We start from the raw sequence: 15,355 nt of genomic DNA, 5'->3' as shown, positions 1-15,355 counted from the left end.
TTTGTCATCAAAAAGTGCCAACCCTTTAGTGATATCCTTTATTACACCCATGTGAGTGAGAACACTTTGAGATATTTTTGGTATCTAACATATGTCAGATACTGCGAGCGCTGCTTCTGATTGGTCAATCCATGGTGATGACCCGAGGTCACGGTGACAGCGCTGCTTCTGATTGGTCAATTCATGGTGATGACCCGAGGTCACGGTGACGGCACTACTTTCATAAGTTACAACTAAACGTGAAGAATTTAGTTATTGGGTTAATAAAATATGGTCGTTTATTCGTGTGTAATAAATAAAATACCAAACTCATTCCCTATGGAATGAGTTTGTGGCTTGTAAACGTATCTAACTCGCTTTCGCTCGTTAGATACGTTTACAAGCCACTCGTTGTAATAAATACGGTATCCATAGGGAACTCGTTTGGTATTCTCTCTTTGAGCCTATTTAAGCAGAATTGGCTGAATTTCTGTATTTTCATGTCTTCCCAGCTTACTTTGTTCTAACAGTATCAGCTCCTCGTTAGATAAACTTTTTTTCTATGTCTATGAAACACTAGCGGTTCAGCCACATCATCGTCCATGACATCTTCAGAGCTTACATTTGCAGGTGTCAAAATCTTTTCCAAAATTTGACGTAGACGTCCGGTTTATGAAAAACTTGTAAGCTCACGTACACAGTGTGGCTATATATGTTTCTAAACGAAGGCAGCGAGCTGGCAGACACGTTAGCGCGTCGGGTGAAATGCTTAGCGGTATTTCGTCTGTCGTTACGTTCTGAGTTCAAATTTCGCCGAGGTCGACTTTACATTTCATCCTTTCGGGGTCGATAAATAAAGTACCAGTTACGCACTGGGGTCGATGTAATCGACTTAATACCTATGTCTGTCCTTGTTTGTCCCCTCTGTGTTTGGCCCCTTGTGGGTAGTAAAGAAATAGGTATTTCGTCTGTCGTTACGTTCTGAATTCAAATTCCGCCGAGGTCGACTTTACCTTTCATCTTTTCGGGGTCGATAAATAAAGTACCAGTTACGCACTGGGGTCGATGTAATCGACTTAATACCTATGTCTGTCCTTGTTTGTCCTCTCTGTGTTTGGCCCCTTGTAGGTAATAAAGAAATAGGTATTTCGTCTGTCGTTACGTTCTGAGTTCAAATTCCGCCGAGGTCGACTTTACCTTTCATCCTTTCGGGGTCGATAAATAAAGTACCAGTTTCGCACTGGGGTTGATGTAATCGACTTAATCCCTTTGTCTGTCCTTGTTTGTGCCCTCTATGTTTAGCCCCTTGTGGGCAATAAAGAAATATATATATATGTTTCTAAACACCATTCAAAGTTGAGGGTTTTACTTCACTTCACGACTTAGCTATGTTACCCACAACATTCATTATATTAAACTTATTCTAGAAGTCTTTAATTATAGATTTATCTCCCCATTAAATGCTTTAATAAGTTGTTTGGAAATTTTCCCCGGATATGCCTTGAAATTAGTTGCTACACCTTGATCCATTGGTTGAAGTAAAGACCTTATGTTCTTGGGAATATATTCTACTTTCACATTGTCACAAAAACTCATGTAACTGAACTGGGTGGGGAGAAACGCTTGTTGGAACTAATACGTCTGAGACTGTACTGTTTTACAACAGAACACAAGATGTTTGTAAACCATCCTTCGAACGGTTCTTCCGTGCAGATAGATAGATAGACAGACAAACAGACAGACAGACAGACAGATAGACAGATAGATAGACAAACAGACAGACAGACAGACAGATAGATAGATAGATAGATAGATAGATAGATAGATAGATAGATAGATAGAGATAGATAGATAGATAGATAGATAGATAGATAGACATACATACAGACAGACAGACAGATAGACAGATAGATAGACAAACAGACAGACAGATAGATAGATAGATAGATAGATAGATAGATAGATAGATAGATAGATAGATAGACAGACAGACAGACAGACAGATAGATAGATAGATAGATAGATAGACAGACAGACAGACAGATAGATAGATAGATAGATAGATAGATAGATAGATAGATAGATAGACAGACAGACAGACAGACAGACAGACAGAAAGATAGATAGATAGATAGATAGATAGATAGATAGACAGACAGACAGACAGACAGACAGTCAGATAGATAGATAGATAGATAGATAGATAGATAGATAGATAGATAGACAGACAGACAGACAGACAGACAGACAGTGGTTGAAACAGTGACTGAAACAGACAGACAGACAGACAGACAGACATTCTATTTCTGGCAAATCACTGCTGTCTCATTAAAACTCTCGCCATTCCCATTTCACTGGCTAAAACAGGTTGTTACTTGAACATCCGTACTAAACGCTGAAGAGCTAGCTATAAATCAATTGTAATCTGGTGACGAGACAAAAGCGACATTTTATTGTTTCATGAGGGCGGAAAGGGCGGAAAGTACACTGGACATTTTCACTTCAATTATCACGTGCTACAAGGCGGCGAGCTGGTAGAGCCGGACGAAATACTAAGCTATATTTCGTCTGCCGCTACGTTCTGAGTTCAAATTCCGCCGAGGTCGACTTTGTCTTTCGTCCTTTCAGGGTGGATTAAATAAGTACCAGTTACGCACTGGGGTCGATGTAATCGACTTAATCCCTTTGTTTGTCCTCTCTGAGTTTAGCCCCTTGTGGGTAGTAAAGAAATAGGTATTTCGTCCGCCGCTACGTTCTGAGTTCAAATTCCGCCGAGGTCGACTTTGTCTTTCGTCCTTTCGGGGTTGATTAAATAAGTACCAGTTACGCACTGAGGTCGATGTAATCGACTTAATCCCTTTGTTTGTCCTTGTTTGTCCTCTCTGAGTTTAGCCCCTTGTGAGTAGTAAAGAAACAGGTATTTTGTCTGCCGCTACGTTCTGAGTTCAAATTCCGCCGAGGTCGACTTTGTCTTTCGTCCTTTCGGGGTTGATTAAATAAGTACCAGTTACGCACTGAGGTCGATGTAATCGACTTAATCCCTTTGTCTGTCCTTGTTTGTCCCCTCTATGTTTAGCCCTTTGTGAGCAATAAAGAAATAAGAAACGTTAGCACGCCGGGCGAAATGCTTAGCGATATTTCGTCTGCCGTTACGTTCTGAGTTCAAATTCCGCCGAGGTCGACTTTGCCTTTCATCCTTTCGGGGTTGATAAATTAAGTACCAGTTGCGTACTGGAGTCGATCTAATTGACTGGCTCCCTCCACAAAAATGTCGGGTCTTGTGCCTAGAGTAGAAAAGATTATACATACGTATGTGTGTGTATGATGTATGCGTGTTCCCAACACAACCACTACCATTACCTCCACCACCACCACCACCACCACTACAACAACAACAACCACCACCACTTACGACAACCATTATCACCAACATCACCACTACTACTATCAACACCACAACCACTACCCACGACCACCACTAGCAAACACCATCGCCACAACCACCATCGAGAACAACAACAACAACAACTCCAGAACAGAAACTGCGAAGAACAGTACAGATACTTTATTGCAAGGTGAGTAAAACACACAAGAACACCACGAGCCAAGGGGAAGTAACTCTGCTGATATTACTACTTCCATACAAAGCAGTGTACTCAGATCTCACACTCATTCGCGTCTGGCACCGAGTGGGTAATGCTCCGTACAAGAAGTTCGACATAATTTGTCCAACTCTCCGATTGCAGCGTCTGTAGAGGGCAAGTTCACATCTATATCTTGCGACGGTTATGCTAGAGCGGAAGCAAAGAAGAAAAAAAAGATATTTAAAAAATAAACAAATAAACAGACGTGCTTGCACAAGTCAAACCGAAAACAAAAAAAAAAAAAAGAAAGAAAATGAAGAGTAGTGGCTGTGTGGTAAGTAGCTTGTTTACCAACCACATGGTTCCGGGTTCAGTCCCACTGCGTGGGCACCTTGGGCAAGTGTCTTCTACTATAGCCTCGGGCCGACCAAAGCCTTGTGACTGGATTTGGTAGACGGAAACTGAAAGAAGCCCGTCGTATATATGTATAGGCGCAGGAGTGGCTGTTTGGTAAGTAGCTTGCTAACCAACCACATGGTTCCGGGTTCAGTCCCACTGCGTGGGCACCTTGGGCAAGTGTCTTCTACTATAGCCTCGGGCCGACCAAAGCCTTGTGACTGGATTTGGTAGACGGAAACTGAAAGAAGCCCGTCGTATATATGTGTATATATATATATATATATATATATATATATATATATATATATATATATATATGCGTGTGTGTGTTTGTGTGTCTGTGTTTGTCCCCCTAGCATTGCTTGACAACCGATGCTGGTGTGTCTATGTCCCCGTTACTTAGCGGTTCGGCAAAAGAGACCGATAGAATAAGTACTGGGCTTACAAAAGAATAAGTCCCGGGGTCGAGTTGCTCGATTAAAGGCGGTGCTCCAGCGTGGCCGCAGTCAAATGACTGAAACAAGTAAAAGAGTAAAAGAGAGACATGTTTGCACAAGTTAAACCGAAGAAAAAAAAAGAAAGAAAATGAAAAATAAGCGGAGCTATAAACTGCCAAGAGATTGTATGAGATCCCTCTACATGCTAAAAGTAGAAACCAAATCTCTCTTTTTCTGAACACGCACTACACTACCATACCGTTCTGTACCAAATACAATTCTATACTTTACACACACACTAGCGTAGCAAGAGTGTGTGCCGCCTGGAGCAGCCCTTCCGTTTGCACAATGTTTACATATTGTTATTATATTCAGTGGTTAGGGCAGCGGACTCGCGGTCATAGGATCGCGCTTTCGATTCCCAGACCGGGCGTTGTGAGTGTTTATTGAGCGAAAACACCTAAAGCTCCACGAGGCTCCGGCAGGGGATGGTGGTGATCCCTGCTGTACTCTTTCACCACAACTTTCTCTCACTCTTACTTCCTGTTTCTGTTGTACATGTATTTCAAAGGGCCGGCCTTGTTACTCTGTGTCACGCTGAATATCCCCGAGAACTACGTTAAGGGTACACGTGTCTGTGGAGTGCTCAGCCACTTACACATTAATTTCACGAGCAGACTCTTCCGTTGATCGGATCAACCGGAACCCTCGTCGTCGTAACCTATTTCTTTATTACCCACAAGGGGCTAAACACAGAGGGGACAAACATGGACAGACATAGGTATTAAGTCGATTATATCGACCCCAGTGCTTAACTGGTACTTAACTTATCGACCCCGAAAGGATGAAAGGCGAAGTCGACCTCGGCGGAATTTGAACTCACAACGTAACGGCAGCCGAAATACCGCTAAGCATTTCGCCCGACGTGCTAACGATTCTGCTAGCTCGCCGCCTTAACCGACGGAGTGCTTCCATCCCATATTCATTTGTAGAATGTCTTTTACAAAGAAAAGGAGATACGACGAGTCATATTTGAGCTTCGGTTTCACTGTGCTTACTGCTAGCAGAGTAGAAAGACCACAGTGTGTTCTGTGCTCTGAGGTATTGGCAGCTTCTTCGCTGAAGCCCAGCAGGCTAAAGAGGCAACTTTTATAAGTGAGGTGCATCTGTGTTATTTGTCCGCAAGCATGGGGTATAGTCTTGACAGGGGTATATTCTGGCCTGGTTGTCTGGAGGGAGCATAGTCTGGGCTAGCCCAGACTATAGTTTGGGCAGGGGTATATTCTGGGCTGTTACACCACCATTTTTCAATCCTGTTTAGACTTGTTGCGCCCATTCCCCAGCACCGATCGATAAAGCCGCAGAGAGACGCCTGCATTCAAGTACGTGCATGTATGCCTTGCGCGCGTCACCTCAAATGCATTATATCTGTATGGTTTTTTTAATACGTAAATTAGGGGTTCTGTGTAGTGCGTGCATGTTCAACGGTTCCACTTTTAGCTAAAACCGGAAAACCTAGAGTTTTGAACATTATAAATCTAAAATTTGGCGACCCCTTAGCAAATTCCCTAAAATCGCTCCGCGGACCCCAGTTTGGGAACCAAGGCACTAACCTTCGTCATCTGGCACCGGACCACCTCCTCCAATGCCCCCTCCATTATAGCAAGGCACCTGTTTTTGCCTCTCTGTCTCTCTTTCATCTTCTGACACAAGTTCCCCTGCTCAAATGCCCCTACCCTTCTCATAATTCCTTGTTTGCGAGTTACTTGGTAAACCTGCCAATGGTGGTGCCACGTAAAAAGCATCCAGTCCTCACTGTAAAGTGATTGGTATTTGGAAGGGCATCCAGCTGTAAAAACCCCAATAATTGTCTCATATATTTTTAGCCTTCTATACTTACTTGCAGGCTACGTCCTTCAGCTCTTTGCTAATCGGATGATTAGGTAGAGGCGTTTCAAATTTCTCCATCATTTGTCCAATTGCCGTGGCGAAATCATGATAGCATTTTTTCAACTCATTGGTTATCTCCAAGCATTTGATACCTCTCATAAGGTCTACTCAAAAATAGGAAAGTAGTTAAACAGGTGTGAATACATTTACAACACAGTCGTGGAAACGAAAACAAAACGTTCAACTTTACTTTATACCAGCATTGCTTATTGATGCAAGCAGGTGTGGCTTGTTTGTTTGAAGAATGCACTTACACCTAGAGCACTTACCCCTTTATAATGACCAATCAAAATTGTATTGACCATTGTCCACAAGAAATTTTAGGCGCAAAACCAAGCAAATCTTAAACAACTCTGGAGCCTCTTTTTTCACATATGAGAGACGGCAAACCCAACATAAAGTCAGATAAGAGAAAAAATCTATCAGAAAGGAACTCTATCTCTCTTTAAAAAATATCTTTTGATAAGCATAACAAATGCGCAACCGGTAAAAAGAACTTTCACCTAATTAAATACACTCTCCCTTACTTAAATTATTTTGTCAGCATTTTCTTCATTTCTTTTTTTTATATGTCACAACTCGTGTTCCACATCTCCTTTTTTAAATATATATATATATATATATATATATATATATATATATATATATATAACAAAGTTGAGTTGTGGGGTATCGCACGAGTGGAATTATATACGAAAGAAGGTTTGAAAATGCAATTTAAAAGATGTTTATTTACTTAACCGGTTTCACTCTTTGGAAAAAGATTGTCAAAAGTAACATAGAATACTATGAATTCAAAAAAGTTTTTTACATAATTGCCACATTGAATATTAAGAATTCAAAAAAGTTTTTTTACATAATTGTCACATTACATGTATAAATATAATGTTTGGTAACAGGGATATATTAAGGGCATAAAGAAGTTCAACAGTGTGATGAGAATATTTGGAAAAATTGGCAGAAAAGAATAAAACAAATATATTATTGGAAATTTGGTTGCGTTAATTATTGGTTGTTGCAAATTGTCACATTACATGTATATATATAGAGTCTTTGGTAAAAAGGACATGTTAAAGACATAAGGAAGTGCAATAGTATGGTGAGAATATTTGAAAAATTGACAGAAAAAATTTAAATGAATATATTATACATCTCAGGGTCCATACAGAATATTATGAATTGAAGGCGAGAGTTTGTTTTTACTGACCTGTTCGTTTTAGCAGAAATGTTGAATTGAGAGAAATGTACTCGTTTTGTTCTGTTTATGGCTTCCCTTCAAGCATCAATGATTTTGGGGTTATCATGAGGTGAGTATGTGTGTCTCTCTGCGTGTGTGTGAATAGATGTGTCTGTGTGCCCGTAGTATCTGGTCAGACGGCGTCTGTTTGTCACACACATACACACACACAAACACACACACACACACACATAATATACAAACACACAACACGCACACACAACACACACACATACAGAACACACACATACACAACGCACACACATATATAATATACACACACAGCATACAGATATAACATGTATTTATATATAATACACACACATATATAACACACACACAGACACAACACACACACACAACACATGCACAAATACATACATACATAATATAAATATAACACAAATACACCTAGCACATATATACATACAATACACATACACAGCATATATATAATACACATACACAATATATACATACAATATACATGCACAATACATACATATAATATATATATATATAGACAATGCATATACATATATACATATATACATATAAATAGCGTTTACATACACATACATAAATATACCACATATACACACAATATACATACATACAATGTATACATATACACGTACGCATACATATAACATATATATATACACACACACATAACATACACAATGCATACATATATATACATGCAATGTATATACATGTATTCATGCATATATAACACACCTACAATATACATATATACAATGCACACATACACACACATATACACATAATTGTACACATACATATACAATACACATACATACAATATACATATACACAATGCACATGCAAATAATGCACATATTTATACACACATATATATGCATACATATATATATATATATATATATATTCACACACATACACACACATACATATATAAAATTCACACACACACACACACACAAAATACATACCTATAGCGTACACACACATATATATCTCTACATACCGCACACACACACAAACAATGTACTCACATATACACACATACCATGCATACACACACATATATATATATATATATATAAAACAAATACACATGTAAATACATACACACGCACACAATGCACACACACACACACACATATACACACGCGCGCGCACACACACACACAACGCGCACACACGCACACGCACACACACACACACTACACTCACACACATACATAACCTACATATATATAATGCATGCGTGTGCGTGCCGTGTATGTGTGCGGTCAATGCCCGCTAGTGTGCCCTATGTGTGCCGATGCGCGCATGTGTCCGCCCGCACGATATGCTGCGAGTGTGCGTGTGTCCCTGTGTGCTTGCTCTGGATGTGTGCCTAGGGGGTATGTTAGAGTATGTTTAGTTGTGGTCTGTATTTTTGAATAAGATTACTTTCCCTATTTATTCGTGTTTGGTCTGTGGTGTTGTCCGAGCATTGGTATAGTGGGAAGACTAAGAATTTGGGGGACTTATTGTGTGCACAAAGGTCTTAGTATCCACTTAGTGGTATCTGTCTTGTAGAGGGGTCCCTCAGTTGTTGTCGGTGAACTGTCATTCTTTCTCTGAGGGTAAGGCTCGTTTGCCCTATGTAGTCTTCGTGGTATCCTTCACACCTTATGACGCAGAGTAAATTTTTTGATGCGCACGTGAAATTATTTTTTATGATGAATGTGTGTCCCGAGTGGAACTTGTACGTCGATCCCTCAATGAGGTGGATGCAAGTCCTGCAGTTGGGGCGACCACATTTTTTGATGGTGGGCGGTGGGTTTGTGTTGTGTAATTTTGCGTTGGTGAGGAGGTTTTTTAGGGATTTAGGTTGTCTCTTACTTTTTATTATTTTATGAGCTGCCAGTATTTTTTTCAGGCGTGGGTCTTGATTTAGTTGTGGAATGTTGTTGTATATAATAGTGTAAGCTTCTGCATTCCTTGGATTGTGTGTTGAGAGATAGGGGAGGCTATTTACTGTACTGTGGATGTGTTTGGGTTTTCGTAGGTCTTGAGTGTTGATTGATTTGGCCCGTTCTATTCCGTTGTCTACTAGTGATGCCGGGTAATGTCTTTCGAGAAGAATTGCCCTTAGTTCCCGGAGTCTTCTATTTCGTGTTGTGTCATTTGAGACAATAGTGCAGATTCTTCTCGCTAGGTTGAAGGGGATATTTGTCTTTGTGTGTTTTGGGTGATTGGAGATTCAATTCACAATGGAATATAGTCAGGACCAACTCCCTCTTCTTGACATTCTAATCATTAAAAAAGGCGTCAATATTGAAACTGACATCCATTACAAACCCACTGACTCTAAACAATACCTTCTATTCACCTCCAATCACCCAAAACACACAAAGACAAATATCCCCTTCAACCTAGCGAGAAGAATCTGCACTATTGTCTCAAATGACACAACACGAAATAGAAGACTCCGGGAACTAAGGGCAATTCTTCTCGAAAGACATTACCCGGCATCACTAGTAGACAACGGAATAGAACGGGCCAAATCAATCAACACTCAAGACCTACGAAAACCAAACACATCCACAGTACAGTAAATAGCCTCCCCTATCTCTCAACACACAACCCAAGAAATGCAGAAGCTTACACTATTATATACAACAACATTCCACAACTAAATCAAGACCCACGCCTGAAAAAAATACTGGCAGCTCATAAAATAATAAAAAGTAAGAGACAACCTAAATCCCTAAAAAACCTCCTCACCAACGCAAAATTACACAACACAAACCCACCGCCCACCATCAAAAAATGTGGTCGCCCCAACTGCAGGACTTGCATCCACCTCATTGAGGGATCGACGTACAAGCTCCACTCGGGACACACATTCATCATAAAAAATAATTTCACGTGCGCATCAAAAGATTTACTCTGCGTCATAAGGTGTGAAGGATGCCACGAAGACTACATAGGGCAAACGAGCCTTACCCTCAGAGAAAGAATGACAGTTCACCGACAACAACTGAGGGACCCCTCTACAAGACAGATACCACTAAGTGGACACTTAGACCTTTGTGCACACAATAAGTCCCCCAAATTCTTAGTCTTCCCACTATACCAATGCTCGGACAACACCACAGACCAAACACGAATAAATAGGGAAAGTAATCTTATTCAAAAATACAGACCACAACTAAACATACTCTAACATACCCCCTAGGCACACATCCAGAGCAAGCACACAGGGACACGCGCACACTCGCAGCATATCGTGCGGGCGGACACATGCGCGCATCGGCACACATAGGGCACACTAGCGGGCATTGACCGCACACATACACGGCACGCACACGCATGCATTATATATATGTAGGTTATGTATGTGTGTGAGTGTAGTGTGTGTGTGTGTGTGTGTGTGTGTGTGTTGTGCGTTTTGTGTGTGTGTGTGTGCGCGCGTGTGTATATGTGTGTGTGTGTGCACTGTGTGTGTGTGTGTGTGCATTGTGTGCGTGTGTATGTATTTACATGTGTATTTGTTTTTATATATATATGTGTTGGGTGTGTGTATGCATGGTATGTGTGTATATGTGAGTACATTGTTTGTGTGTGTGTGCGGTATGTAGAGATATATATGTGTGTGTACGCTATAGGTATGTATTTTGTGTGTGTGTGTGTGTGAATTTTATATATATATGTGTGTGTATGTGTGTGAATATATATATATATATATATATATATATGTATGCATATATATGTGTGTATAAATATGTGCATTATTTGCATGTGCATTGTGTATATGTATATTGTATGTATGTGTATTGTATATGTATGTGTACAATTATGTGTATATGTGTGTGTATGTGTGCATTGTATATATGTATTGTAGGTGTGTTATATATGCATGAATACATGTATAACATTGCATGTATATATATGTATGCATTGTGTATGTGTATGTATTGTGTGTGTATATATATGTTATATGTATGCGTACGTGTATATGTATACATTGTATGTATGTATATTGTGTGTATATGTGGTATATTTATGTATGTGTATGTAAACACTATTTATATGTATATATTATATATGTATATGCATTGTCTATATATATATATTATATGTATGTATTGTGCATGTATATTGTATGTATATATTGTGCATGTGTATTATATATATGCTGTGTATGTGTATGTATGTATATATGTGCTAGGTGTTGGTGTATATTTATATTATGTATGTATGTATTTGTGCATGTGTTGTGTGTGTGTGTGTGTTATATATGTGTGTGTATTATATATAAATACATGTTATATTTGTGTGCTGTGTGTGTATATTATATATGTGTGTGCGTTGTGTATGTGTGTGTTCTGTATGTGTGTGTGTTGTGTGTTTGTATATTATGTGTATGTGTGTGTGTTGTGTGTGTATGTGTGTGACAAACAGACGCCGTCTGACCAGATACTACGGGCACACAGACACATCTATTCACACACACGCAGAGAGACACACATACTCACCTCATGATAACCCCAAAATCATTGATGCTTGAAGGGAAGCCATAAACAGAACAAAACGGGTACATTTCTCTCAATTCAACATTTCTGCTAAAACAAACAGGTCAGTAAAAACAAACTCTCGCCTTCAATTCATAATATTCTGTACGGACCCTGAGATGTATAATATATTCATTTAATTTTTTCTGTCAATTTTTCAAATATTCTCACCATACTATTGCACTTCCTTATGTCTTTAACATGTCCTTTTTACCAAAGACTATATATATACATGTAATGTGACAATTTGCAACAACCAATAATTAACGCAACCAAATTTCCAATAATATATTTGTTTTATTCTTTTCTGCCAATTTTTCCAAATATTCTCATCACACTGTTGAACTTCTTTATGCCCTTAACATATCCCTGTTACCAAACATTATATTTATACATGTAATGTGACAATTATGTAAAAAAACTTTTTTGAATACATAATATTCAATGTGGCAATTATGAAAAAAACTTTTTTGAATTCATAATATTCTATGTTACTTTTGACAATCTTTTTCCAAAGAGTGAAACCGGTTAAGTAAATAAACATCTTTTAATTGCATTTTCAAACCTTCTTTCGTATGTATATATATTATATATATATATATATATATATATATATATATATTATAATATATTATATTATATAATATATATATATATATATATATACATACGAAAGAAGGTTTGAAAATGCAATTTAAAAGATGTTTATTTACTTAACCGGTTTCACTCTTTGGAAGGTTTAGAGATGATGTACAGGTATTATATATTAGAAGAAATGAGGTAATCAGAAGATCGGATGGTTCATATTATAGATATTATTTATATATACATTTTTTACATATATATATAATATCATTCAGATCATATCATTCAGATTATTAGCGCTTTCTCCCATTCTAGTGGGGTTTTCAAATCAAATAATGAAACGTTTAATTTGATTTGAAAACCCCACTAGAATGGGAGAAAGCGCTATTAATCTGAATGATATGATCTGAATGATATGATCTGAATGATATGATATATATATGTAAAAAATGTAATATATAAATAAATATCTATAAATATGACCCATCCGATCTTCTGATTACCTCATTTCTTCTAATATATATATATATATATATATTCAACAACAATTAAGGAACGGCCTCAATAGGCCATTCGACCCACTAGAAAGAGCAGCCAGGACTCAAACCGCCAAGTAGTAGTAATTCTTGGCGGTTTGAGTCCTGGCTGCTCTTTCTAGTGGGTCGAATGGCCTATTGAGGCCGTTCCTCAATTGTTGTTGAATTATATATATAGTCTCTGACTATTTTCTCTTTCTCACTAGACCGCTGGTGGCGAAAAAATTTCTATTGAATTTTTTGCTACCCTATATTGATTAATATATATATATATATATATAATATATATATACATAATATTCCATAATTATATGCATAATTATAATCAGGGGTCCATTAAGTGCCTCGCCACGTACTGAATTAGAAATAGATGCTAGTGTCTTTTCAACTACCATAAAAATCTCCTAGACAGTAACACACTTTTTTTATGTAGACAAGAAAAATGATGAATCCACACGACTTCGATTAACGACAGACGCGTTTCGAATTTAAAGTAAATTATATTTACCTATTATTCTCCTCAGTGCGATACTCCGAGTTATAAATTTGCGAGTGTTAGGATTAAATATGTACGCGATGAAGCGTCATCGCATAACTAATATTCAACCGCACTTCCCAAAATATACAGCCGAATATGATACATATCTATCCTTTATACCCACGTGTGTGTTACGACCTATCCCACAGAAAAACTGCAGTTTCGATCATGGAGTAAATTATAATTTTAATAATATAATTTTAGTCATTAAAAATGAAAGTCCGATTTTCTTATGCACCAAGTTTGACAGTGGTGAAAGAGTACAGCAGGGATCACCACCATCCCCTGCCGGAGCCTCGTGGAGTTTTAGGTGTTTTCGCTCAATAAACACTCACAACGCCCGGTCTGGGAATCGAAACCGCGATCCTATGACCGCGAGTCCGCTGCCCTAACCACTGAATATAATAATGATATGTAATGTTTTATCCTGACAATTCTTTGTTTTACAACATTGCAGTGTTATATCTTCACTTTTCGAACTGCTATTCATGCAGTCTGACTATATTGTGAGTTTTCTCTTGTAAATCAATTTTTATGAACTCATGGATAGATCATCAAAAATTCCTGTTGTTTATGAATATGGGTTCTGTCGTGAAAATAATGCATCCCAGACGGCTCAAATCATCAATGAGGTGCTTGGTGAAGATGTGGCGAATGAGTGCACTATACGTCGATGGTTTGAGAAGTTCCAGTCTGGTGACTTTACTCTCGAAAATCAACCCGTGGTAGACCTGAGACTAAGTTGGATAATGATGAGCTGGAAACTGTAGTGGAAGCGGATACATTTCAAACTACGCGTGAGGTAGTTTGATGTTTCAATTCCAAATGTATTGGCCCATCTGTAACAAATCGGAGATACAGAAGCTGGACAAGTGGGCACCACACGAACTGAACGAACATCAAATGACACGTCGTCTTGAAAGTTGCTGTTCTTTGCTGTTACGGCATAAAAACGAACCAATTTTGCATCGTATTGTTATGTGTGATGAAAAATAGATTCTTTTCAACAATAGCAAGCGTTCTGCACGGTGGTTGGATAGACTAAGTGCCAAAACACAATCCAAAGAAGAATATTCATCAAAAAAAGCTAATGGTGTCTGTTTGGTGGTCCAGTGTTAGTGTCATCCACTACAGCTTCATGAGACCTGGTAAGTCAATTACAGTGGATGTCTACATCAACCATTGGATGAAATTATGAGTGAACTTACAATTAAACAACCGAGATTGGTCAACAGAGACAGGCCAATTCTCTTGCAAGACAATACTTGACCACATGTTGCACAAAGAACTTTACTCAAGTTACAGGAACTGACCTTGGAAGTACTCTATCATCCACCATACTCAGCAGACTTTGCACCAACTGACTATCTCATTTTCCAGGCATTAAATGACTTTTTGCAAGGAAAAAATCTAAAAAAAGATGCAAAAACAGCCTTTCGTGATGTCATCACCTCTTGCCCTCCAGAAGTCTTCACTGCTGGCATAAATAAGCTACTAATAAAATGGTAAAATTGTGTTGATAATTTAGGTGCATACTTTGATTAACTGCATTGCTTT

The 15,355-nt window shown here is 38.5% G+C and overlaps 1 protein-coding gene across 1 annotated transcript in view; it reads right to left on the bottom strand.

Moving 5' to 3' along the window:
* Nucleotides 1–3,513: 3,513 nt before the first annotated feature.
* Nucleotides 3,514–15,355, bottom strand: part of LOC118766035 — a 34,336-nt gene continuing 22,494 nt past the window's right edge. The window contains exons 6-7 of the mRNA XM_036509172.1: nucleotides 6,300–6,453; nucleotides 3,514–3,770 (exon numbers count right to left, since the gene is read on the bottom strand). Coding sequence (XP_036365065.1) covers nucleotides 3,545–3,770; nucleotides 6,300–6,453 — 380 coding nt within the window. The 3' untranslated portion in view covers nucleotides 3,514–3,544. The remainder of the gene's footprint in view (nucleotides 3,771–6,299; nucleotides 6,454–15,355) is intronic.

The sequence above is a fragment of the Octopus sinensis genome, linkage group LG14 (assembly GCF_006345805.1).
Source record: "Octopus sinensis linkage group LG14, ASM634580v1, whole genome shotgun sequence".
Taxonomy (NCBI): Eukaryota; Metazoa; Mollusca; class Cephalopoda; order Octopoda; family Octopodidae; genus Octopus; species Octopus sinensis.
The sequence above is the reverse complement of the archived record's forward strand: the minus strand, read 5'-3'. Positions and strand labels throughout refer to the sequence as shown.